The sequence below is a fragment of the Ciconia boyciana genome, chromosome 10 (assembly GCF_034638445.1).
Source record: "Ciconia boyciana chromosome 10, ASM3463844v1, whole genome shotgun sequence".
In the NCBI taxonomy this organism is placed as follows: Eukaryota; Metazoa; Chordata; class Aves; order Ciconiiformes; family Ciconiidae; genus Ciconia; species Ciconia boyciana.
In genome coordinates this window covers 5,002,501-5,027,500 of record NC_132943.1, presented here as the reverse complement: position 1 = coordinate 5,027,500, position 25,000 = coordinate 5,002,501, and the positions used below count along the sequence as shown (strand labels likewise).

At 39.2% G+C, this 25,000-nt stretch overlaps 1 protein-coding gene across 6 annotated transcripts in view; it reads right to left on the bottom strand.

Annotated features, from left to right (window-relative positions):
* GTDC1 (glycosyltransferase like domain containing 1) overlaps window positions 1–25,000 on the bottom strand; it is a 343,668-nt gene that overhangs the window by 193,131 nt on the left and 125,537 nt on the right. For all 6 annotated transcript variants that reach the window (XR_012044289.1, XM_072874173.1, XM_072874179.1 and 3 more), the window contains one exon: window positions 398–766. Coding sequence is in view for 5 of the 6 variants with exons in the window: in XM_072874173.1 (XP_072730274.1) it covers window positions 398–766 (369 nt within the window). In the remaining variant the exon portion in view is untranslated. The remainder of the gene's footprint in view (window positions 1–397; window positions 767–25,000) is intronic.

Genomic DNA, 25,000 nt, shown 5'->3' with positions numbered 1-25,000 from the left:
TGTATCTTTACACTTAATCACTTGCATTAAAGTAATTAAGATAATTTAAATAACATTAGATATTCATTGTCATCTGTGGATTGCTTTATAGGAAAAGAGAGTTACCAGAATTATGCTTATCGTTTCAGCAGCAGGGATATCTTTTTCTTGGGCAAAAAAGAGGGATCATTAACACCAATGGTTACACGTCTGGGTAGCGTTACCGAACGACGTATATTCAAACAAGTTATTTTGAATAATCAGATGCTAGCGATGTGTCTTCTTCCTCTGCGTGTGTGTGCAGCATCAGTACCTGTTTAGGAAATTATTTTATACTTGACAGAAGTCGTGGAAAGGGGATCAGACCAGATCCATAAATCTTTGGAAGGTACAGTATTTGGATTTGTTCACCACTTACCACCTGTGAGGCCAGGCAATGTGTAAAGGTCTTTGCTGATAGTCCTGTCCACTCAAGATCTTAGAGAGGTTAAAAGTCAGATGGTGCTTATCTTCTTCTTGACAAGGATTTGTACTTTCTGATGCCTCGGACGTGGTCAGGCTCGCCGGTTCTGCTAAGGGGGAAGGCAGCCCCTCGTGCTGTGTGGTACAAAGTCCAGGCTGGGCTTCACAAAGTCCAGACTCGCGGTGCGCGTTGCTGTTTTTCATTAAAGCTCCCAAAGCTCTGCTCTTCTGCTGGCCCGGCAGACCCTCCCGTTGATAAGCATCTCCATTTCTTTTAACACCAATTACCTTTTCCAAATGGGCAAGCTTATGTTCTGGCATGAATCTGTTAGAAAAGAGAAGGACAAAAAACACAAAACCCAACTATATTGTGTTTATGCTGGATTTCAGTTTCACCTGGTAATTGTTAATTAATTAACAGCAAATGAGAAGACAAAACATGGCTGATATTTTACATCCATCCGAGCAACAACTCCACCAGCATTCAGTAAATGACACACTTTATATGTATATTTTCATGAACATGGTACCTGTGAAATAAAATAACCTACGGTTCACCGGCTGAGAAGCCAAAGGTCTCCACCGAACCACATCGCTGCTAACAGCACACGCATCAACAGGGAGAACAAAACTATTTGCCCGCTAAAATAAAGTGAAGCACACGTCTCTGGGAAGTAAAAAGGCAATTCTGCCAGAAAAGTCTTGGCATTTTTGGCAGGAGTATGGCTAAGATTGCTAGCAAATGCCAAACGCAGCGATGTTCAATCTAACGTGAATCTCGTCTATGCCTAGACTGGGTCCAGCAAGTTGCTTCATCACGGGTAAATGCAAGTTAAGGCCAGAAGACTGTTTGTTGCCTAATAACATGGGCCAAACACGTACCATGACATGGAAGTGGATCTTCTTATCCAACTATCCATGCCTGGTTTCTACAATGACCAACTGAAAAAATGAATCACAAAGTAGGAAAAATACCCCACATCTAGGAGGAAAGGATTGAGTTGTACATCCATTCACAGGATAAAAGCAACCTGTTTTTTCACAGCTGTGAGAACGCTAAGATGGGGAAACTGAGGCAGAGCTGCTCCTGGCCTCCCTGCGGTACCACAGACAATTTTAGACGCCACTGGCTCTTCCATCTTAAGTTCAGACAAGCCTTTTGTCCACGTTGCAGAAAACCCTTCCCAACAACAGGATGCATTTGCACAGTTACACTGAGGCCGCTGAACTTATTTTTGCAATATATGAAATGTGACATTTTATGCAGATCTAGTTTTACCGTTTGATTTAAAGTAGTAATGAATTACAGTCCTTGCCCAGGAAACACTCAAGTGAAGCTCCTTCATTCAAACATCACCCTTCTAAATTAACACGGAGTACGTGCACAGCCACTATGGGATCCTCACTCTAAAAGACTGCCTGTACCTCAAGTTAATTTACCCAAATATTATTTACTTACATGCCTTTCAGTGTGATTATGGTTCTCCTAGAGAAGTAGAGGCATTTAAATTTTCCGTTTCCTTTTAATTTCCAAATGTTTACACACTATAGCCTGTTTATTGAACTGTTTACTAAAGCCAACACTTGCTCCGCTTTATCAACCTCCTCCACAGCTCTTCAGAGTTTTACTCCATCACAGCTCCTTTCTGGGCTGCGAACAAACCGCTCCCTTCCCTCTTTGTCAAAACAAATATTCCTAAACACCAGAATCATCCACTTTACCCTGCAATGGAGCGTAAATGCAAAAAGACCCTTTTTCTTCGAAAACACTACCAAAATACAAACACGTGTACACTACGTGAGCTTTACTGCAGTTGTATTCTTGACTAATTGCTTTGAGGATTTTGCTTCAAACCCCTAAATCTCCTTTCCTAAGTCGGTACACTGCGTAACTACTCCATGTAATGTGCATTCTTTGATTTGGCTTGCCGTCCCTTGGCATATTATTTTCATGTTTATCTACATTTCCAAGGCACTGACCAAATCACCTACGAGATCTACCCTTTTTCCACTGCTCGCCATCACTCGTTGGAGCTGCTCTGTAGACACAAGCAGACAAGGTTCAATCACATCCAGCCATTACCTATGTTATAAACAAGCCAGGTTCCCAAATGAGCCTGAGTTAAACCATTCCCATCTCAGCGACTTAGCCACCCTCAGATTCTCAGAGCATAAAAGTATAAATTCAGTGTGGCTGAATTCCATACATATATGCTCTTAACAGTTAAGCCAGCGCTTTGACAGTCTAAGCTGAATTATAGACCTAAAACTGGCTGGTGGTGGCTCCTCTGAAGTAAGGACACAGACCCGTGAGGATATACTTTTATATATTTACGCATGGGAAAAGCTGAAGGAGAAATAGGTTAAGGGATTTGCTCTAAACCACCGAGTCTGTGACTGAATTGAGAGGACTGATTTACCAAACCAAATTTAACTAACAGATTTTGAAAAATCATTGCCATTAAGAAGAATTGCTTGACACGTGAGAGGTCGGACTACCTAGACAGGCTGTATCCCCCTGCCTGTCTTTAATCTCCCGGCCACTCATCCACTCAATGCACCGTTTCTATTTCTGAAGAGGTTTTCTTCTTAGTTTTCAGCCCTTCTAAATCTGATCCGTCACTGCAGAATTTCTAATAATATTAGATAAAACTTCACCGATCTCTCTCTGGAATAAACTATTTAATATCCTTTATTTAAGACATGTGTGTGCAATCAATTCTGTGGTATTTACTTGTATTACACACACAGTATTCATCATCTTGACAATTTTTAAAAGTTTTAGAACACCATTTCACTTAACAGTTTAAAAAAAAAAAAAGATTTATTTGATGGTTAACTTTGGAACAAGTTATCTGCATTAACTTCCATTGTTTTGGCATAAAGTAGTTCTGTATATTTTACTAACAACAGTGGAGACATGATAAAGGATGTAGGCAGAGGACCATAAACAGCTCTCGCTGCAACCCGCAGTGTTCGTGTAAAAGCATTAATTTTTAGGACTTTGACTGGGAGACGTCTCTGTGCTCAGCCACGTGGATTTTGCTGAATACAACCCTGTATAAAACCTTGTACCTGAATATAACAATTTTCACTGCAGAAAGACCACTGTAAATCATATGTAGTATAAACTTGTCCACATGATTGGAGTGATATAATGGATATTGTAGTCCCTAACCACTAGCTAATGTTCTTCATGACACTTAAATAAATGACCTGAAAATAAACTAATAACAACACGAAATCTTCTAAACCTGTTCATGTGCATTTCCCAAAAGCATGCTGGAGAAAGACAATGTCTAGTTAGCACATTTTTTTGTGTTTACATTTTTTTCCAGAACATTTTTGCTACAGCTATTCTATTTTTCCTCTTCCAGACTCACAATTAATTCTCCTTTGCTGCCACCTTCCAGACAGAGTCATCTCTCCATCCAGTACCTGCCCAGATTTTGGTCATTTATAAACATCAAGAGGTTGCAGGACTTCTACATCACCACCCAGAAGTCTATAACTTGGAGAAAAAACAAGAGCTCCGGTGTTTTATTTGGAGCCAGTATCTACTCCCGCAGAGATCATCAGATGTTTTTAAATCCTTGTCTACATTTCAGAAGATACAGCCTCAGAGAAGCTGGTTATGGAACAGCAGAGCTGAGGCAGGAGCAGACATAGGCTTAAAAGACTAGATATAAGGAAGAAATTGGTTAGGCTGAGGGTAGTGAGGCACTGGCCCAGGTTGCCCAGAGAGGTGGTAGATGCCCCATCCCTGGAAGCATTCAAGGTCAGGTTGGACGGGGCTCTGAGCAACCTGATCTGGCTGAAGATGTCCCTGCTCATGGCAGGGGGTTGGACCAGATGACCTGTAAAGGTCCCTTCCAACCCAAACCATTCTCTGATTCTACGATTCTAAAAAACAAGCTAGAGAGCTACCACAGCAGATGGGAAGGACCGAGTTATCGAGAAGGATGCACCGTTTTTCTCAACCTTTGTTACGACACACACCAGTCACATAAGAAAAATGCCACAGCATTCTATTTTTAATACAGGAGAAGGATTTTATTGTTGTTATTAACTTGCGGTAGTGGAATCTTGTACATTTGAAGCTTTCCAGAAAAAAAAAAAAAATCACCAAAGCGTACAAATATTAACACTTTCAACAGATTCCACAAGGTACTGTCTCTTTTATTTTAAAAAACATGGAAAATATTTTACTTTTATGCATAACTCATATATATTTAAACACTGTAAGTTCAGAACAAACAGTGAGAGACTTAGATATCTAATTTTAGTATCACAACTTGTTTTGAAAACTTTCAGAATTATTTTTCTTTTATTTATTCAGATTTTTGAGGCTCTCTGACACATTTAACGGTCAATTTTAAAACTTTATGAAGACTTTAAAAAGAGCAAGCCTTGAAAACTTTCCCTTTTTGCATACTGGGTATAGATGTTTAGTTAAAAAGATGGGTTAAAAATTAAACTAAGTTCATATATAATAAAAATTCCATATACTAGAAGTCAGAGTTTCAATTTAAATATTTGCCATTTTGAATAACAGATTCTTTTGAACTTCCCAATCTATATATTATATATTTTCTTTTCATTTATGCCATGAAACCCTGCTCTGAGAAAACCCATGTACTTTTCCTTGGAGCAGACGTGCTTTTTCCCCAGCTCTTTCATAACACGTTGCTGTATTACATCGTATGTGTTTATTCATAGCACTTTATTTGCCCTAATGAAAAATTACTTATGGGAATTGGTTTCTTTTTCATGGCACCCAGAGTCACTTTGTGCACCATTTTATTAAAAACAACAACAACAAAAAAGGATGGAAGAGCCATGATGTCACTGCTCGATGAATAGAAACCACATTAGAAAGACTAACTGGAGTGCTGGTTTAGGTTAGATCAAATTATACGGGCAAGTTCTGTGTGTTGTGTACTGGTTTGAATAGTTGTTCTCGATGAGCAAGAATAATTTGTAAGAATGGATATAAGCTAAAAAAAAAACAAAAACAAAAATTTGAATTCATAAAAGCTGGCCCTTCTGTAACTGTAGTTACATTTGGAAGCAAAGTTAAAGATAGTTCTGAAAGTGCCATGGATTTTTTTTATTATTATATTGCCATTAAAAAGTTTAAAAATAATAAAAGGAGGTAGTCACGATCAGATTTATTAGAAACCTTCCCCAGGCCTTGGGGCTGGAGCACACACATTTCAGAGCCGCCGTGTTTCCTTCACCACCAATGCACCGTCACGGCATAACTTTCAACGGAACAAACTCATTGTCTGAGAATTTCCTTTGTCTTCTTTTAAACAGGATCACAAAGGTCTCTTTGCTAACTGTAATATTTTTAGTATAATTTACGTGACCTAAAACACTACTGAGGTTCATGCAGAGCTTCTGTGATTCTAATACCTGGAGTCCATTTGGCGTATAAGCGTTGTGACGGACAGTCATTTTTGTCATTTGCAGTAACTGGGAAATTCCACTTTCGCACTTTCTTTCTTTCTGCTTCCCTGAGTTTATCCTGTTCCCATGCTGAATTTGTTCCCACAATTACTACAAATGAGTGCAAAACTACACAACCGTGCACACGTATTACTGGCCAAGCACTGTACAAATACCAAAGCTGCATGGGTATCTCCGAGCTTTTTCAAAAGTCAGAATTTTGCCCACTCTGTTCTAAGGAAAACAAAAAGGGGGTCATGAAAGCAGTTCTTTGGAGGCCAAACTAGGACAGACAGCAACTACATTAGTATATACTTGGTTTTTATATTTACATATAAGTGTATACATTTATATTTTTAATGCTTAATGTTACCCGATATCAGTAATGATACCTGATATCAGATATCAGTTACCTGAATCACCTGATAACAGAAAAACTGATGCATTTCTATTTACCTACTTGTCAAAAGATTGCAACAAATGACAAAACTGGGAGACTAGTCTCAGTTCAATGACTTTTTTCTTGATTTTTTTTCTCTGCAACTACTGTCACATTTTGCCCTACAGCCAAAAAGAGTGTGGTCAGGTGTCCCAAAGCTGTGCTACAGTTCAAACCTAAAAGCTCAAAAGATTCCCAATATTTAGGGAATTTGATATTAGGGTTTATTGAAGTTGTCACATACTTGCAGGGATCTAATTTCACTTTCTGATCTTTAGCAATGGTTGTAATTCTTCATTCAGAAGAGGGAAGAGATTACTTGTCAGCAGTAATCTCTAACACAGATAATGCCATATAAATATTAGGGGCTTATAAGCATGGACAAGGATTAGGAGCAAAGAGATAGAACAGAAAGAAAACTGAACAGAGCCAAGATTAAGCACTGGGAAGGGCACGGCAAAAGAAAATACAAGGTCTGCGGCTGAGCTTGTCTTCCCACAGTAGAACATATATTTTCCTGGGTAGAATAAGTAGGGTTTACACCGATGTCCCTGTTTGCGAACTGCAAGATATATGCATAAGTATGGAAATATTATTTGAGACGTGATAATTTCCTGCTGTCACTATCTTCTCTCACCTTCCCTCTTCCACGACACAGGAGAAATACAGAATAGACTCAGGGAATCACTGAGGATGGAAGGTCTCTGGTCTGCCCTTCTGCTCAAAGCCCATCCAGTTGGACCAGGTTGCTCAGAGCCTCATCCAGTCAAGTCTTAACTATCATCGAGGCCAAGGATGAAGACAACTTCTTTCTGACAAATAAGCCAAAATATTGCTGGTTTGGCAACAAATTAGCTGAATGCAACAACCCTTCTCACTCCAGCAGTGTGCCTGATTAGCAGGCAGGATCCAGAGATGTTCCTGGAGAAGAGAGGTTGGATCCAAGTCAACCGCAGGACGTTGGTTTTGACTCAAGTGGGAAGTTGGTCTGTTGGAGTGGGGAAGGAAGATGAGACAGGCAGGAGAGGTGAAATATCAAAAGTAAAGATAGCAGAAAAGAAACAGAATAATTCTCAGATTCCTCAAACCATAACTTCCACCTATTTTTCCAAATAATTTCTGAGCAAAATCCCTCAATATCTAGTATTCATATTTGATACTGCCAAAAATTCCCACTTTTACTTAGCATTTTACACTATTCTTTCCAATCTAGTTTCACTCTGATTTGACAACACCCACATTAGTTTATTCTCTAAGATGCCATATCTATACCTCAATACAGGGAGGATGGTCAAACCAATCTCTAACTTTCCCATCAATATTACATTCAAATTTCTAACATTAAGATGACTGCTCAAGATGCATTGTAAAGCCTACATCCTAGATGACCAGGATTTTAACTAAAGCGTTCTTCAATCCTTGTTCCCCAAAATAGGTGGAAAGGTACCACCTTCCAAAACACATCCTGCAGTGAAACTATGCAAAACAGGAGCAAAGGCAGGTGAAACTACTCCAAAGCAAACATATCCCTGAAAGTCTAAGCTTTCCTGCTTTTGAGTCCTCTATGCTGCTGCTCTTGTTGGACATCATTTCAGCCGAAAGCATGTATCTAGCCTAATCCAGTACTTGCGGGATTATTCCATTTTGTTACATATTTACTCTTGATAATTGACTTCAACAATATCTTAAGCGCTTTAGGTCAGCAAAAAAAAAAAATCAAATAGTGATTACTCTGCATTTTAATACTGGAAGGGAGACTCTGGACTCACTGAAGTCAAAGGCAAAGCTCTCTTTGACTTCAAGAGAGACAGTTTGACCCTAAATACATTATTTCTGAATTCACATCTTCAATTCCCTGAAATCCTTTAACGCTAAATGTAAGAATCTGTGCAGTTATAATTTCTAAGAACATCATTCTCAACAAACGAAATCGTGATAATTTAAAAACTCCTCAGAAAGACGGTAATGAACTACAATACATATTTTATAACGCGGATGAAAATAACTTATGCATTATTTTGCGCAAGATATGAAAACATGAATTAATTGATAGTTCAGAAAAAAAGGTGATTTTCTCTATAATTAAACACCATGACTGTGTAGATCTGCTACACCGGCACTGCAAGGTAACAGATACACTTTTGGAGCCCTAAGAGTCGCCTTGATAACAACTGCCAGAAATTTAGAAATTGTTGACTTAAGTTCTGCTTCTGCAGAAGTTCAAAAGAATGAATTACACTATGGGGAAAAAACCTAGGCTTCTGAGAATTGCAAGGTTTTTAAGGTCCTTTAGGATTCTAAAGGATTGGTCATGTTTATTAGTGCTTATTTAAACAGAAAAAAACCAGCTCAGCTTCCGAGTGCTTATTTAGAAAATGCAAATTTCACATACAGCTCCAAACAATACAGTACCTCTTCTTGCTAAACAGAATTGGAAATGGGTGTTTGAAAACTGATATCACACCTAAAATCATCTTGTCTTTTATTTCCTTTTTTTTTTTTTTTTAATTAAAACTAATACCAGGATCCTGTAACATATAATTTCCTGTTTTGTGGAAATACTTCTAATCAGGATATATAGGATGGATGTCCCCTTTAAACAGGCTGTTTGGTAACATACGCAATGCAGAAGGGAGTGCTATCATAACACTTCAATAGTTAAGTGACTTTATGAGAAAAATACTTCCAAATGTTTCCTAAAACCTTCCAAACCGCACCAAAGAACATTATCGTAATATTATGTTTCCCTGTGGCCTCCAATATTTAAGCTTGCTATTCTTGAAATGATACTTGGATGAAAAATATAAGTTTATGTAATGTATAAATCGTTCCTAGAAGAAAAGTTGCCTTTAAAATTACTCTGTATAGATGTCAGATATTTTACATTTTCAATAGCCTTTCTGTATTAATTGAACAAATCGTATGCTAGTGCTCTGGGCTGCACGTGAATAGTTTGTATTTTAAAAACTGAACAGTCACCGTGTGATCTTATTCATAGCAAATACTAAAAACAGTAACTGTCCTAACCGATTACATATCAAGTTACCCTTAATAGATATCCATATTTCTTGCACAGTATACATAATCCATATAAACTGTATACCATATATCAATAACATATTCCAGCGAATCCACCATCAAAGAGTTCGTTTATAGTAGGTTTTCATTTGACTCGGGGTTGTAACGTTCTGTGCAAGCATAAGCTAACCATTTCAGCGATTTTGCCAGCAAGCTGCTTTTTGGCAGATTATTGGCAGTACATATTGGCAACAAACTAGTGCAACTAAGCCCTTCTTATAACTTACAGGTAAATAATGATTTTAATAAATTTATGTAAAATGTTCCACTTGCTGACATCTGGTTTTGATAATTCGCTCGACTGCGCAAATGCAAACTTCTGTGTGTTTCTCAGGAAAACACATATTTCACCTTAATTATTTAACACTTTCCCAGGTACCCCAAGAAATAAATAAGCAATGAAGCCTACTTTCACTTGATGGTTTAACTGAAGAAAGCTTTATCTGAAAAATTAATTACAAGTAATAATCGTATGCACACAGAAATCTAAAACACATTTTGTCATCAATACAGCAGCCAAGTAATAAGAGAAACACAGGGCTATCGTAGAGTTCTCTCAGCCACAGGGCATTCACATTGGATGGTCCAGTCAACTGCCTCTGGCCCTGAGGACCACAGGGTAGTACGGAGACTCTGACCTCCATTTGAAAATGTGCTACTATACGAGATTTATTTGCACTTTTTTTTGCACTGCAACCGAACTTTAAATGTGTACGCATTTGTATCTCAGCTAGGCAGTGTGGTTTAGAGGAAACTCTAAGTTTTAATCCCAGCTTTGCCAGTGGGTCAGCATCTTATTGTCCACGCACCAAAAGTCCCTCTCCATCTCCAGAAGCAGAATGGCAGTAGCGCTCTGCCCTAAAAGGATCAAGTTTTTGTTAGAAAGCTCTAAAAACGTTATTACTACTAGTAGTAGAGTCATTAGAGGGAAAAAAAAAATCAAACCAAAAAAAAATCCTTGGACTCCCTTTTTCTGGTATAAATCAGGATGACAGTGACGCCGATTTAAGGTCGCTGAGAATCTGCCCTTCAGCATCCAGGTACCAGAAGCCAGGCTAGCACATCACGGCAGCTCCTCAGGGAGCCTGCGCTGCCAAATTCCTGGAAAACACATGTGGCCCATCATTGAGCTACCTATGATATTAAAGGCTGTAAACCAAGAAGAGGAATATGCAGTATTTTGTTGGAAAAAGAAGAAAACGGTATCAATACAAACAGCGCTGTTACCCTTATAGGCTATGAGCTGGCGGTTACCAGCACGGTGACATATCTGCATGGGGACAGCAGAAAGGACGGTGCCTACCATGTAAGGAGACACAGACTTGTGAACAGCTTGAGCTAAGACCTGCTTTGTAGGTTTGATGGCCTGCTTTGATGGCCTGCTTTGTAGGCCATCTTGAACATTACTACACTAAATATATTATTTAAAAAAAAAAAAAAGCCAGAAACTTTGGAGATGCAAAGAGCTTGACCATGACTGTTCAGCCCATTGCCTTGCTTCTACAACTCCAAACGCTGTTCGTATAGATACACCCCAAACGGTCATGGAAAGCAGTACTCTCAGTATGGTACTTTGAGGTTTCTATTGAAATAGGTCAAAAAGGCGAAAGGCAGGCCAGCACATGAGAATGTAAAGGCAAATCACAAAATCAAAATAATGAAATTATTTTGGAGAAGTTTCCTCAGTTCTTCCCTGCTCCTAAGTCCCAAGCCACCACTTCTCAGGACACCGGTTCCCCGACCTGCCATGCTCTGTCTGGTGACAACTCCTGCCTAAGCCCCCGCGCTCCTCACGTCCTTCAGCCCCCGAGTGCTGGGACCAACACGTTCAGCCTGTTGAACACGGAACCGTAATTAAGGAAAGTCATGTACTTTAAAAGGTTTTACATAGCGAACGTCCATGTCCGTTCTGCTTGGGGATACATCTCAAAGTTCTACTAAATAATTGTTTAAAATGGGGCCTGTAATGAGTAGGGAACAATTATTAAGCATCAGATTTTATTTGTGCCCAATTCAGCCTCAAATTTGCTTGCTGGTTTTGAGCATTTGTTCATTTATGGAGTCTGCAGTTTAGGATTTTGTAAGGCTTGGCAACGTGGTTAAAACCCAGTGAATTCTCGTTGAGATCAACTGGACGTGCTGGTAAAACTCGCTGTTGCTATAGTGGACTTGCTTTTAATTTGATCTGTTTCAAGGATTCGGTATCCTTCCAGCACGTTAGAAACCTAAGGGCATATATTTGTATTGTTTAAAAGCAGGAAATTCTGTGAACTGAAATGAGAACATATCCCTTTTGCCTTTATGGACTTTTGTTATTTTCTCTTCCTTTTGGGGTTTTGGAAACAAAACCAGTGAAAGCCGAAAGTTTGAACAATAGCAAATTACTTTCAAGGGGGAAAAAAAGTAAAATACTAAGCATACTTTTATAGCTTTATTCATACACTTTGTATATATGTAAATGGGATTTATCCAGACATCAGAAAATACTACTTGCAGCAGGGCCTTAGACTGCAACAGGATCATACTGTTTTTGTCATAAAAGACTGTGGACTTTGCTGTTTTACTTTATTATTATTCCTTTACCACCTTGTACTAACTTGTACCCCACTGACTTCATGACAGAGCCTATTTGTTTCATGCTAACCACAGAACTAGGGCAATCACATTTTTATTTTAAGGAGAAAAACTAGGAATCTTTGTAGCTCTTTAACTCCTTGCCCGAAGAGTCCCGCGTCCCTCCTTTAACGGACGCAAAAGGTAGCTCTGAATTCTGGGACCATTGACACTGTACAGACATAGGAAACGAGACCTGGTGAAAGATGAACGGGAATTCATATTCTGCTAAAATTAAGAGTTGGACAGATACTGCCTTTTAGACAACTACAGCAGCAAACTTTCTTACAGCAGTTCTGTACTAATTAGCAGAAGGACTGGAGGCAGAGTGGCTGCATTAGCACGGAGACCTGATCTCAGCAGGATGCATGAATCCTAGTGCAGTACCACACAAATCTGTCCACGCTGCTTTTGGTACTCAAACTAGCTTGGTTAGAGCAAAGTATCTTTATTGCACATAATGAATTATACTGTACTACTTTATAAGACTAGGGTTATAGGTTATAGCCATGGTTATGGCTCTCTGGAATACTCCTGCCTCGTGACAGACTACAGAGATCCAACTAAGTCTGCAACAAAGCTTGCTGGAGGACAGCTCACATGTGGCAACCTCAACTGCTGCCATTTCAGCAAGAGCCTAAACACTTACCCAGCACTTACACAGTGGTGTTCCTTGCATACGGTGTACAACAAGCTGACTGTTCCTATCTAATAAGCTTAATAGCTAAATATAAATTACAGTGGGATGCAAAGCTTGAAAGAGACATTCAACACCCGAGATACCGCTTGGCCAACGGATCTCTTCTCGCTAGTGTTTCTTCACACTCGCTAATCCCTCTTCCTGGACAGCAGCAATTATGACATGGAGAACTGCAGGACTTCAGTTTATTTGCTTTCATTTGGCACAGTGCTTTGTGCCCATCTCATCTACTCTTGGAGGTTACGACAACTGAAGCAGGGATCACAATGAGACACCATCAGTCATCACAATAAACACAGCTCAGCTGTATCCATGCAGTCAAAGCCTTTGGTGGAGAAGAATCTTAATAAGAGATTTGAAAGAGCATGAAGAAGCGGCTTTACTTTAAGTGCTCACAATAACGACTTCCAAAGAAACACTCCTGACCATCAACCGCAGGGAATGAAGCGCTGAAAGGTACTCACGCTCATCCGTGGATTATCTGTCTTGTAGATCTCTACATAAAAGCAAAGGGGATCTATAACTACCAGCCATCATACTTCAATGGTCTTTCCTGCAGAGGTGGGCAGTGAAGAGAAAGGCTTCGTTCCCACATCAGACATCTCAGGGTACGTCACCTTCCTGATGGAAAAAGTGGGGCTCCAAAACCTAGCACCTATGATAACCACAGTTACCCCAACTATTCCTGGGGTCACGTAACCATACATTCTCTCTTATTCAGAGTACGCTAATTTAACAGCTTTGCCAAAGTCAAAGAACAACTAACATTCTATTTTGAATATATGATGTAAACATTCGTATGCCGCTACATTTCAACATATACATGCACAACTGACCATAAGCCACCAGTTTACGGGTCCCGCTTACCTTATTCTCGGTTCTTCTGAAAACGTAGTTAAAGCCTCTTAGGGCAAAAATTACAGCTAAGTTCATGAACTACACAAAAAATTGGCTGTGACGCTATTTATTAAAAGTTATGATAAACTAGAAGGTCCAACTAAAAGGAGCAGATGCACTGTTTGCAAAGTTGTAGCTGCAGACAGAATTTTTTGTGCCAAGATCAAAAGAACAAGGTGTTCATATAAATGGCATTTTATTTTGATCCTATTATTCTATATGAGCTCGAGGAGAGATCAAAGGAAAAAGTACCCAGGTTTCACTATTAACACTTAACATAGCTCCAGTCAGAAAATCCTTTCCAGATTGTTAGTGCAATTTAAAGCCCAGCACATTTTTGTTGTTCTGTTGGGTAATATACCTGAAGGCACGGTTTTGATTCCTTGACCACTTTTCCGTTGTGGAAAATTGCTTCTGATATATATATATATATATATAATTTCAGTTATTTTCATTTTTATGACAGTAACCCCCAGACATCCTATCTTTGGGGACTACACTGTTTCGGGTTGTACCTGCTATCCCAGAGAGACAGGCTGCCCCGAAGCAGTGACAATATATTACTGACTGCACACAACACTCGGGAAATTCAATACCGTCGGAGTCGAGTACTAAAGGCTGGTTCAGCCCCTGCCAACGGCAGTTCCACGGGAAGCAAAGCACACCAGCTTCAACGGAGTATGTAAACAAACCGAATGGGCCTTTAAAATATGTACAGGTTCCTCCCGATAGCTGGCAAGAATAAACGTGCTTTAATATGTTGTATTGCTTATTATGACATTATCCAGGACTACTACTATTAATTAATGGTTCTATTGCCTCTTTGGATCCCAGTGATGTTGCATAAAGAAAAATAATAATATATTGTATTTCTTACAAAGCCAAAGTATGCTAACAAATTTTAATATTCATGCTTTCTTTGAATGTAAGCTTCTCATTGACGATTCAGTAATTTAGGGCTGAAATTTCAGAATATCACTTCCAGTGAATTTCCTTGACTTAAAAAGACCGCAGAAATCTGCTAACAGGTATAGCTTATCAGACTACCTTTGGAAAAATCAGCTATCTAGCATTCATAAGAAAATAAAAAATAAAAAAAAGAGTGCATACGTCCTCCTTCCCTGCCTTGCCTCCCCCTCCCCACTTGCTATTAAAGCATTCGTGTTACAAAGTCGTTCCAAAGTTTATTGTAAATGCCAAAAAGTGGGCACGGATCCCACGTGAGCTGGCTCAGCTACGGCCCACCATCTTGAACAGATTCATTTTATCCAACTCAGTTCCAGGAAGGGTTTGGGGGGGGTTTTGTTTTGGGGTTGGGGCTTGGGGGGTTTTTTTGACATAACTTTTCCCTAATAACAGTAGATTGTACGTACGCGAGGAGATGGCAAGTCAGGACTCTGGGAACTTGCACAGTCAGTGCTAAATACATGCAGGTGAGCTGTGGCCTAGAGTGAACATTACAATTCTGGGTTAAACGAGACAAAACGTCTCATGCACAGTCAGAATATGTTCTTATTACACACAGCAGCCAGCTGGCTATAAATCCAAGAAGTAAGCTGGAAAGCTTTAGAGTTTAAATGGATGAATACAGATATAAATGGAAGAACAGTGGTTTGTTGCCATATGAATGGCTTTTAACTGAAAAGAGTGGATTGCTTTTACAAGGGTTTTCCAAAAGAGTAACCTTGTTGAGATGAAAAAGAGACTAAGTATGATGATTGGGACATTCCATATATTTATATTTTCTATTTTGTTTTGAGACAGAGAAATCTGATTCAGCGTGTCTGAACAATTATAGCATGGCTTTTTCATTAATAGCTTCATTAAGCCATGTGTCTTTTTCATTAAGTGTCTACATACAGGTGTTCTTAGTGAACAGGGACACAACTTCTTTAATAATACCTTGGCAGCTGATGATCCATAAACAGGATTACTCTATTAATTTATTTCAGATTCAAATTACCACAAGCTGAGCTGTGAGAAGCCATGAAACATTTTTCTTGCTGTATTTCCAGCTCTAAGTAATGTATGCTATAGCCTTCTCTACTCTCTCTCTATGAATCACTGAACCTATGGCCAACGATCCTATCTGTGCACAAAACCACCAGACCACCTTGATGCTGCTAAATCAACGCCTTCCTGGCAAGGCACAAAGGACGAGAGAGGCATTTCTGAGACTTTCTTCTCTTTTTATTAAATAGTCATGACTAGCAGAACCTTCTGGAATATAGACCCAAGAAACGTCCCAATAGGTTTTCATAAATGGATGAACCTGAATGTCTTTCTAGAAGTCTAATTATTCCACTTGAACATTTTGGGATCCTACCAAGATAAACACTTGCTCTTTCTCTACTCCACCTAAGGCAGATGTAATTCCCTCTTGAATCTAAAAGCAGAGCTTAGGTTCTTACCAACTCCAATATCAGCTAAACTTTAAAGATATAAAGGAACTTCACATTCATAAACTATGTTTATATTCACATATATGTTATATATATAAGTGTGTGTATATATATATATATATATAAAAAATAATTTTTACAAAACTTTTTTGATGTTTCAAAGTGGCTGTAAGCTCATGGTTTTGATGTACTCACTGTTGACAGAATCAGATGGAAACTGTAGGAAGACTGATAACAAGTTTGCTCCCAAAACCTTTCTCCTATGTCTCTGAACTGACTGAATGGGAACTGAGAAGGAAAAGAACAAAGATTTGCTGTTCTTTACAGTCACGCAATGAAAGTGTAGGTTAAGTAGAGGAAGTATTTGCAGATTTCAGATATTTTGTGGACCTTTGTTGCTTTTCCTTGCATTCAGATCTAATCTCAGCCCCAGCACAGAGCTGGACTTTCATGTTCTGCAGTCCTTCACTAATGGAAAACCCAACCCACTGTGACACTGATGGCAAAGTGGACTCAAGACACAAATTCTAACTTCAGCTTTTTGTAGGCATTTATTCATGCTAATGCATTAAAGTGTTTCACCAAGAAGAGAAGGCTTAAAATTATACTGCTGAATAAATTAATAAAAATATTTAATGTAAATTCATAGTAGAACATACCTACAGACTGGAAAGATATAGCTATAACCTTTAGAAGAAGTTTGGATAGACAATTTGATGTTCCACATCAAATATGTCACAAACAGGTGATCTTTAAGCCCCATGGGTATAAAAACACTGTGAGCTACTTTTTTTAAAATTTCTGTATATACAGAGGTATATACAAAAATTTCTGTATACACACCTGTATATATTTCTTCAAATATGTATATACCTCCAACTCACTCAAGTTACCATCAATAACTACTAGAACATTTTTAGAAGGTCCTTCAAACAGAAGGGTAGTATTCTCACTACAATTTTGAACAAGCAATAAATTGTGTTTGGTGCTTTAGCTTCAATCAAGCATCAATTTTGTGTTATTTGTCTGAAGTCAGGATTCTTAAAATAAGCCAGTTTTTTATAGAACCAATTTCTGGGGAAAAAAATCCCCTCCACAGTTTGAGTGTAATCAGCTATTCTAATATAACTGGTTCTGATTTAGAGGTAAGGTACATGATCATATATATAAGGAGGGCTGTACGATTAATTCAAGAGGTCTTGCACCAGTACTCACGTGAATAAGCATAAACACCCCAACTTTGTTTTAATTTCATTTGGCTGCTGTCTCACCTTTGGTTCTCAGAAACCTTTGTGTACTAACATCAGCATTTCATCTTGCACACCTTTTCCTATTGTCTCTATTACCCAGACCCTTTTTCCCCTTCCTTTCCAAATCAAATGTTTCCTCAGTGCAGGAAAGAAATTCATCCTAATTATAGCACACATTCATATTTTATTATGCTCTTCCTGGGCATACAGAAAGGCTATTGCATTGGTCATGTGAAATGCTGAGCACTTTCTTATCACACTGGCTAAAAAGGGGTTTGAGCATGCGCAGCATGTTGCAGAAGGGCTCATAGCATGATGGGCAACTCAAATATCAAATTTGTCAATCAGCAATATCTGGCATTGAAAATAGTTCTGAATATGAACAGGAAAATATCTGTCTGTCAGCTATACAGAGGTGTTACATGCCAAAACAGTGTTAGGGAAATCTCTAGCTCTCACAAGAGCTTTCACCTAAGTCTTGATGGGTCATCTGTACCTTTGAGTGCTTTCTGGAAACACGTTCCTCCTTTTCCTTTACTGTCCTTTGTGAAGAAAACAGGAGACGAAACCCTCACCAGAAAGTAACAAAAACATTAACCTAAGTACCTTGGATTTTGGTAAACAGTGAGATCACTGGAAATCTTAGCTTCTCCACATGAATTACAGGAGAATAATGGGACTGAGCAAAAAGCCATGGACTATGTTCATCAATATGTGCCTTTTATGTAAACTAGACTGTTAACTGAAAACCAGTTTTCAGAGTCTCTTAAGAGCCAATCACCTTAAAATTAATCAAAGTGCTGGTTTGTTGTTGGTTTTTGTTTTTAATGAGGGATGTGCTCCTTTGCACATTCAGAAAATTGCTTGGAGCGGAGACTGCTGCAGCCAAAGGCTTTGGGGTTTGTGTCTCAGAGTCCGTCTCTCCCACACCAGAATGGTGCTGGCGAGGGGAGTGAGCACCGGTGGCTCTGCTCACCCTGTCACCAGTTACCGAGTGACACGCACGGTTCCCTGGCTGAGGTCACTAAACAGCAGCGGGAGCAGATAGATGTGCACCAGCAGCCAATGGACCTGGCTAAAGGGCAGGAAGACATGGGGACAACGGGTGATGTGTGTGTCCCAGGGACCTCAGCAAGGCTCGAGATGAGGGCAGGCGACAGCCTACAGGACCTAAGGATCAAGGAGAGACTTGGTATTAACACCAACTACTCGCGCAGGACCGTGTGGTTGACATCGCTGCACGGGGTCGTACAAGGCAGTAGGAGCCACGATGGCTGGGGCTGGCTCACCAGCCACCGCATGAGGTCACAGTCCCCAAATTAACAGAATTTCAGCTCCCTTTTTTCAGCTGATCATCCCCATGCTCTTAGTTTTCAACCATTTCTTTTCCCATTTACCTATGGCTTTCCCTGTTCTTATTTCTACTAAAGCTACCTCCATGAGGTCCATGGAACAAATTCGTCAGGAACAACTTTGGGTTTTTTTGATACGACTCTCCTTAAAATATGCCTTAACTTACTTGTTCAGTGCCTAGCAATGACTCATTAAAATAATAAATCTCGTAATAATGACACACTGATAGATATAAAAGTTGAAAACTGGCAATTATTTTGCACTCAAACAGCCTGAAAACATCTTCAAACAGCATGTAGAGAAAAGGTCTGTATTTGTCTACAGATGTATTTCCTTAACATTTTTTAGCAATTTATTTCAGCAAGAATGACCAACTTAAATTTTTCAGTGTCTTCTAGGACCTTATTTCATAAATTTGTATAAAAGGCAGAAAAGTATATATAAACATTTAAAAAACAGCCAGGAATATGTGCAAGAGTTCTTGTGGAAATAGTGCAATTAGATTTAAAATACCAAACACTCAAATTACTTCTGACATTTCTGACTTTCTTGTTGCAAAGAACACTTCTTGTTTGCACCTATGAACTTCTGACAAAAATACTGGTTCTGAAGGAGACTGACGATTTCCTTTGCAATATTTTACCACAGAGCAGTTATTCTCTCTTTCTACCAGATCTGACAGCCACTCAAATGTGCTGGGTTTGCTGCACACTACACTAGAAATGTGATCTCTACTTGGAAACTCCTCTCAAAAATATTTTCTTCTGTCAGTTCTCAGCAACTGCATTCAATAACAAGCATAACTATTGAACTTTTAAAGTATCAATGTTCAGTCATCTTCCTGAGTTTACATATTGCAGCTGCAGGGAATAGAGATGCTGAAAGACTGTGATCTCTCCCATTAGTTTAGATGCTTATCATAACCTTTTGTGATATTTAATTGGCACTGCTTTCTCCTCCTTCATTTCCAAATGGATGAATCACAGACTCGGTCTTCCAGGAACCAACCACTTCAGCTATTCTCTGCACTTCCTTCAACTCTTCTTCAACCGCAGCCAGCCCTTTGCTTGACCCCACCTTTAACGTTCAACTGGAGAGTCTCAGCTAAAATGCGTATTAAGCTTTCTGAGAAAAGAATGACTAACCAACACCTAAAACCTAGAATTCTTGCCAGACCATCCCACAGCCACCGCGGCTTCTTCACAGGCTAGGGTGAAGAAGAGTCACTGCTGAAGAAGGTCAGATTTCTTCACTTTCTTATTCAACACAAGAAGCCCCGCTGGTGCTGAGGTCAGTTTGACCACTCGCATTCATTTAGGTTATATACATACATTTAACTTAGATACATACATTTAACTACCTTCTTGAAAAGTATCTCACTGTATTGCTGGACCCACATTTCTATCAACAGCCTTGAATACAGGCAATGCTAAGCTAAATTCTTTCTCAGATATGATCCTATGAAAGAAAGAATGCATCTTATACAGCATGTAAGTCTGTAAGATCTTGTTACTTGTATTCAGTAAATTCCAGGCACACATTTGAATTCTGTGAGCCTTTGAGGCCCTGCAAAACCTAACAGTACATCCATGAGTCTACCCCATGAGCCTACCTTGAACATCCAACCAGATGAGAAGCAGTGCTTAGTTTTGTTACACATCCATCAGCTGGTCACAGGCAGTGAACTTTAACAAATAAGGTTTTGGGGAAAAACAATACAGATTTTGCATTAGAAGTAGAAAAAGGAGGCTAAAGGAAATGTCCACCTCTCAGAAGACACTAAGCATCTTACAGAGAAAAGCAAAGAGTGGAAAGCTCAGTGATAAATTCTACTGTCACTCCAGCAGAAATACAGGAAAGAGCTTCATATGATCTCAGATGCTGGCTGAGGGTCACATCAGGACACTGAGATGGCTATTTCAAAAGGTCTGCAGTTCTCTAATGCTAAATTTATACTCAGATGCTTAGAGTGAAAAGTGTAACAACTAAGTTCCTGAGTTAACTTCATCAGGGGAAAAAAAAAGCAATTAAATGGAAATCTAGCGTCTGGGAGTCAACTTGAATATAGAATTTTCTGAATCAGCCACATGAATGAAAAGGGCTGAAGTTACACCCAAGGAAAACACAGATGATCGTCAAAGCAGAGAAAACCACCTTGGAATATTTTCCTGAATTACTGTACCTCATTCTTCCAGCAGCACCTGCCCTCAAACCACGGTTGGACTCGATCTTAAAGGGCTTTTCCAACCTAAATGATTCTATGATTCTAGGATTCACCCACCCAACCTGTGACATTGGAGCCCTTCCAGAATACAGTCTGGTAAGGGATTATTAGGCCACATAAGGTTCAAAAAATGGCTTTCTATCAAACAATTATCTAGGAGAATACCCCACCCTCTGAAATGATACCCTAGTCATACACATCGTTCAGTGCTTCTCGATAAGACCACTGTATTACAAACCACCTTGGTGTAAAAAACAACTATTAAATACCCACAAGGCAAACAGTTTGCAAACAACTGGCCCTCACAGCAGCATTAAATACCACAGTCATACCACTTCTGTACTCCTGCTCCCTCCACCAACACCTTGCTTACCACCCTCCATAACTCATGGTCTCTCACTCTCAGTGGACTGGTCTTCTCTAATGAAAGCAACTATTCTCAACATGACTATCCTTCAGAAAAAGAAGAATTGTTTAGTTCAGAAGCTAAGACTTTTTTTTAATATGTGTATATATACACATATACACACACCTATGATATGGGTGTGTATATATATAAAAATACATATATGGGAGATTTTCTGGGCAGGAAACTATGGAATCATCTCCAGTAGCAATTAACAACTTCCAAACTTAACATTTTGAGCTCCTAATGCAAAACTTGTCTATTTAACTGCTTTTTAACAAAGATTTTGAAAAAAATTAATTTATCTATTTTTTTGCACATTAAGGTCATTAAAAACCCCAGCTACTTCACTGATCTCGAGCAGATTTTCATGGAGATGTGGTAAAATGCCACGACTGTAGCTACATAAAACCAGCTACAAGGAAAAGGTTTACTCTGTCTTTTCTGCAGTTATTCAAGAGCAGAAAATAACAGGGCAGTGATTCCTACGCTTTTTAGCTCAGTTCCGTCACAAATAGCAGAAGTAACTCCTGGTTGTGTATCACTGTGAAGTGGCTTCAGTGCCACCATGAAGGACCTCTTGCCTCATGGCCAAGACAGATGCCGGAGGCCTCCTAGTCCCAGCTCTCCGATTCCCTAGCTATTGCTGTTTTCAGCAGTCCCTTGACTTCTCTGTCCAAAAGAGCTGGTTATTTTGCCCTGTTGCCAAGACCAGTGGTACCTGATCTCCTTCTGTGGCTTCCTGATTTGACTGTAGCACAACCAACGGCAACAATAAAAAAAATATTTTTTACAGAGCAACACATTAAAAAACTCCAGGCTTTTCTAAAAAAAAAGTTCCTCCTAGATATAGTGTTTACAAAGAGTAATAGAAAATGTTATTTTTAAAATTCTGGGAATGCAGTCCTTAACTCAAAATAGTTCCAGAATTATTTGCCATTCATTATCCATTACAATTCAGAACCTGTGTCTAACTTGGAAATTTAGTACGTTTACTCTGAGTTTTATAGTATACTAAACGGTTTCATTACTTTTTACAGGAAGTAATACAGAATTATTTGTATTCTGTGGAACCAGTAAGCCAATGATCTTCCATTTCTGAAGTTCCCTAGTTATCCTGAAATAATAGAAATACATCAAGACAGCAGCAAGAAAGCAAGTGGACAGTTCTCTACAGCATCTCAACAATAAACAGCAGAACCGTGATACTTCACCAGAATGTTCAAAACCTAAATTGAATGGCAGCATGATTGCAGTGGTTCCAGTTATGTTAATTAGGCTGAATTCATGGTTCATTGATGCTGCAATTATGCTGCAAAGAAATGCTGCAAGCATGCTATCTCATCCTCCTGCAGCCTGCTGAGTATGCGGCCATTATTCTTCTTGTGGCAAAAAGACTTTCTAAAGAGATAATACGTGGGAGTCACATTCATACTTACGCCACACGGTTTGCAAAGATGCAAGTAGACGATCACTTTTTGATACTTTCTTCTTTTTCAGATTTAATAGGAAAAATAGCTTTCCAAGTTCATTGGCCATTTTTTAAGCACGCTTTACTTTGCCAATTTGCATACTAAGCATACAAATTATAAGCCTTATTAGCCCCATTTCAACCGCAGGGTAAGTAAAGGAGGTGAAGAGTTTTGTCCAAAGTTATGTACCTCTTCAATGGAAGGCAAACCTAAATATCTCCCACCTTCTTTTAATGACATCTCCTGATTGACCGTTGTGGACAGGATGCACACACCACCCAAAATGCAAAACCTTCTGCTGTGAAAGACGGTTTAAATAAGTGACAGGTTTGTTTTCGGTGTTTCCCTTCACCCAGGGCTCCAGCCTATGTATCAGTAGGAAGGAGACCTGCAGTAACTCATGCAACCGTCCAGAGTTTCTGCCAGGTTGTCAGGAACTTGATTTCTCAGAGCTTCAGAAGATGACAATTACGTGCAACTAAATCAAACAAATAATGACTTTGTGATATGAGAAAGCAACCAAACCATCAACAATAAATTAATCTGATGACCAAATTCATTTTTTAACCGAAAGCATATTTAAATCTACTTTTTAACTGAAAGCATATTTAAATCTTCACTAAAAGGGTTATCAAGCATTGGAAGGGGCTGCCCAGGGAAGTGGCTGAGTCACCATCCCTGGAGGTATCTAAAGGACGTTTGGATGAGGTGCTTAGGGACATGGTGTAGTGGTGGCCTTGGTAGTGTTAGGTTTACGGTTGGACTCGATGATCTTAAAGGTCTTTTCCAACCTATACGATTCTGTGATTCTGTGAAATCTACATGCTTGCAGTGGAGAAACTTTGCTATTATTTTATTTGCATTTACCTTAGTAACTAACTATTGTTAAGTGTTCAAGTTATTGCTGATAATTAAAAATACATTAAATATACCTACAGACGTCCATACATGATGAACATTAGAGTTAAATTCATATCCATACATCAATTTTGAAATTAAGATTTTTTTTTAATAAACTATAATATTGCTAGATTTAGTCCAAGAAAATTGAATGCAGCACTTAATTCAGCAATGTCAGATTTCTAACATTACTGTTTCCTTATTCTTCTTACAATTTATTGGTAAGTAAAGGCTTTGTCGCCTGTTCCTTGGCAACAATAGGTGAAGAAAGCCTTCAAAGGAATGAATAAATAAACCACAGGAGGACTAAAGCAGAACACTTAAACTTGTATACACCAGTGCCCTACGTTTACTTGCACATCCCACAATGGTTTCAGGAAGGCATTCTCTGAAATAGAGGTGCAAATGGGCATTGTACTCTCATGAAGTATGAAGAGTTGAATGTGTCGGCCTGCAATGAGAAGGAAAACGCTTTACTATGGTAGCAGCTCCTTCTCTAAATGGGTAAGGTGTATTTGCCCTTAAACAGTTTTCAAAGCTTCCCAGTTTTTACTGGGTTGAGGAGGCAGGGATGGAGGAAGATGATTTTTCAAGCAAGCAGTCACAGAATCACAGAATCATGTAGGTTGGAAAAGACCTTTAAGATCATCGAGTCCAACCGTAAACCTAACACTACCAAGCCCACCACTACACCATGTCCCTAAGCACCTCATCCAAACGTGTTTTAGATACCTCCAGGGATGGGGACTCAGCCACTTCCCTGGGCAGCCTGTGCCAATGCTTCATAACCCTTTCAGTGGAGTAAAATTTCCTAATATCCAGTCTAAACCTCCCCTGGCGCAACTGGAGGCCATTTCCTCTTGTCCTATCACTTGTTACCTGGGAGAAGAGACCGACCCCCACCTCTCTACAACCTCCTTTCAGGTAGTTGCAAAAAAACCCACAAACCAGTCTGGTTTTTTTTAAGAATGGTTCTATTTTACAAACCAGCCCCTTCAGAAAATGCATTTCCCAATGCTTTTCTTCTCAAAGAACCATTATGTGGAATCGGGTGTCTCAACAGAAGCTAGGTCAATGCATACCTCCAAAGAACTAAGTATCCTTAGAGCCTAATGTCCAGATTCACAACTGACTGAAGCGCTTAGAAGTTCAAGTCTCATTAACAACCAATGGTGCTTAAGCACTTTATTTTTTTTTTTTTTAAATTTAAGCAGATCTTGAAAAAAAATTTGATACCAGCTACTTCAAAGCTGGCTCTCCGAACTCTGGGATGATTGAGTTTCCATAATACAATTATGGTTGTAATGGAGCTGGATTGAAAGCTAGGTTCAGCTTTCAAACAATCTCCCCAAAATAGTTGCAGATGATGTGTAT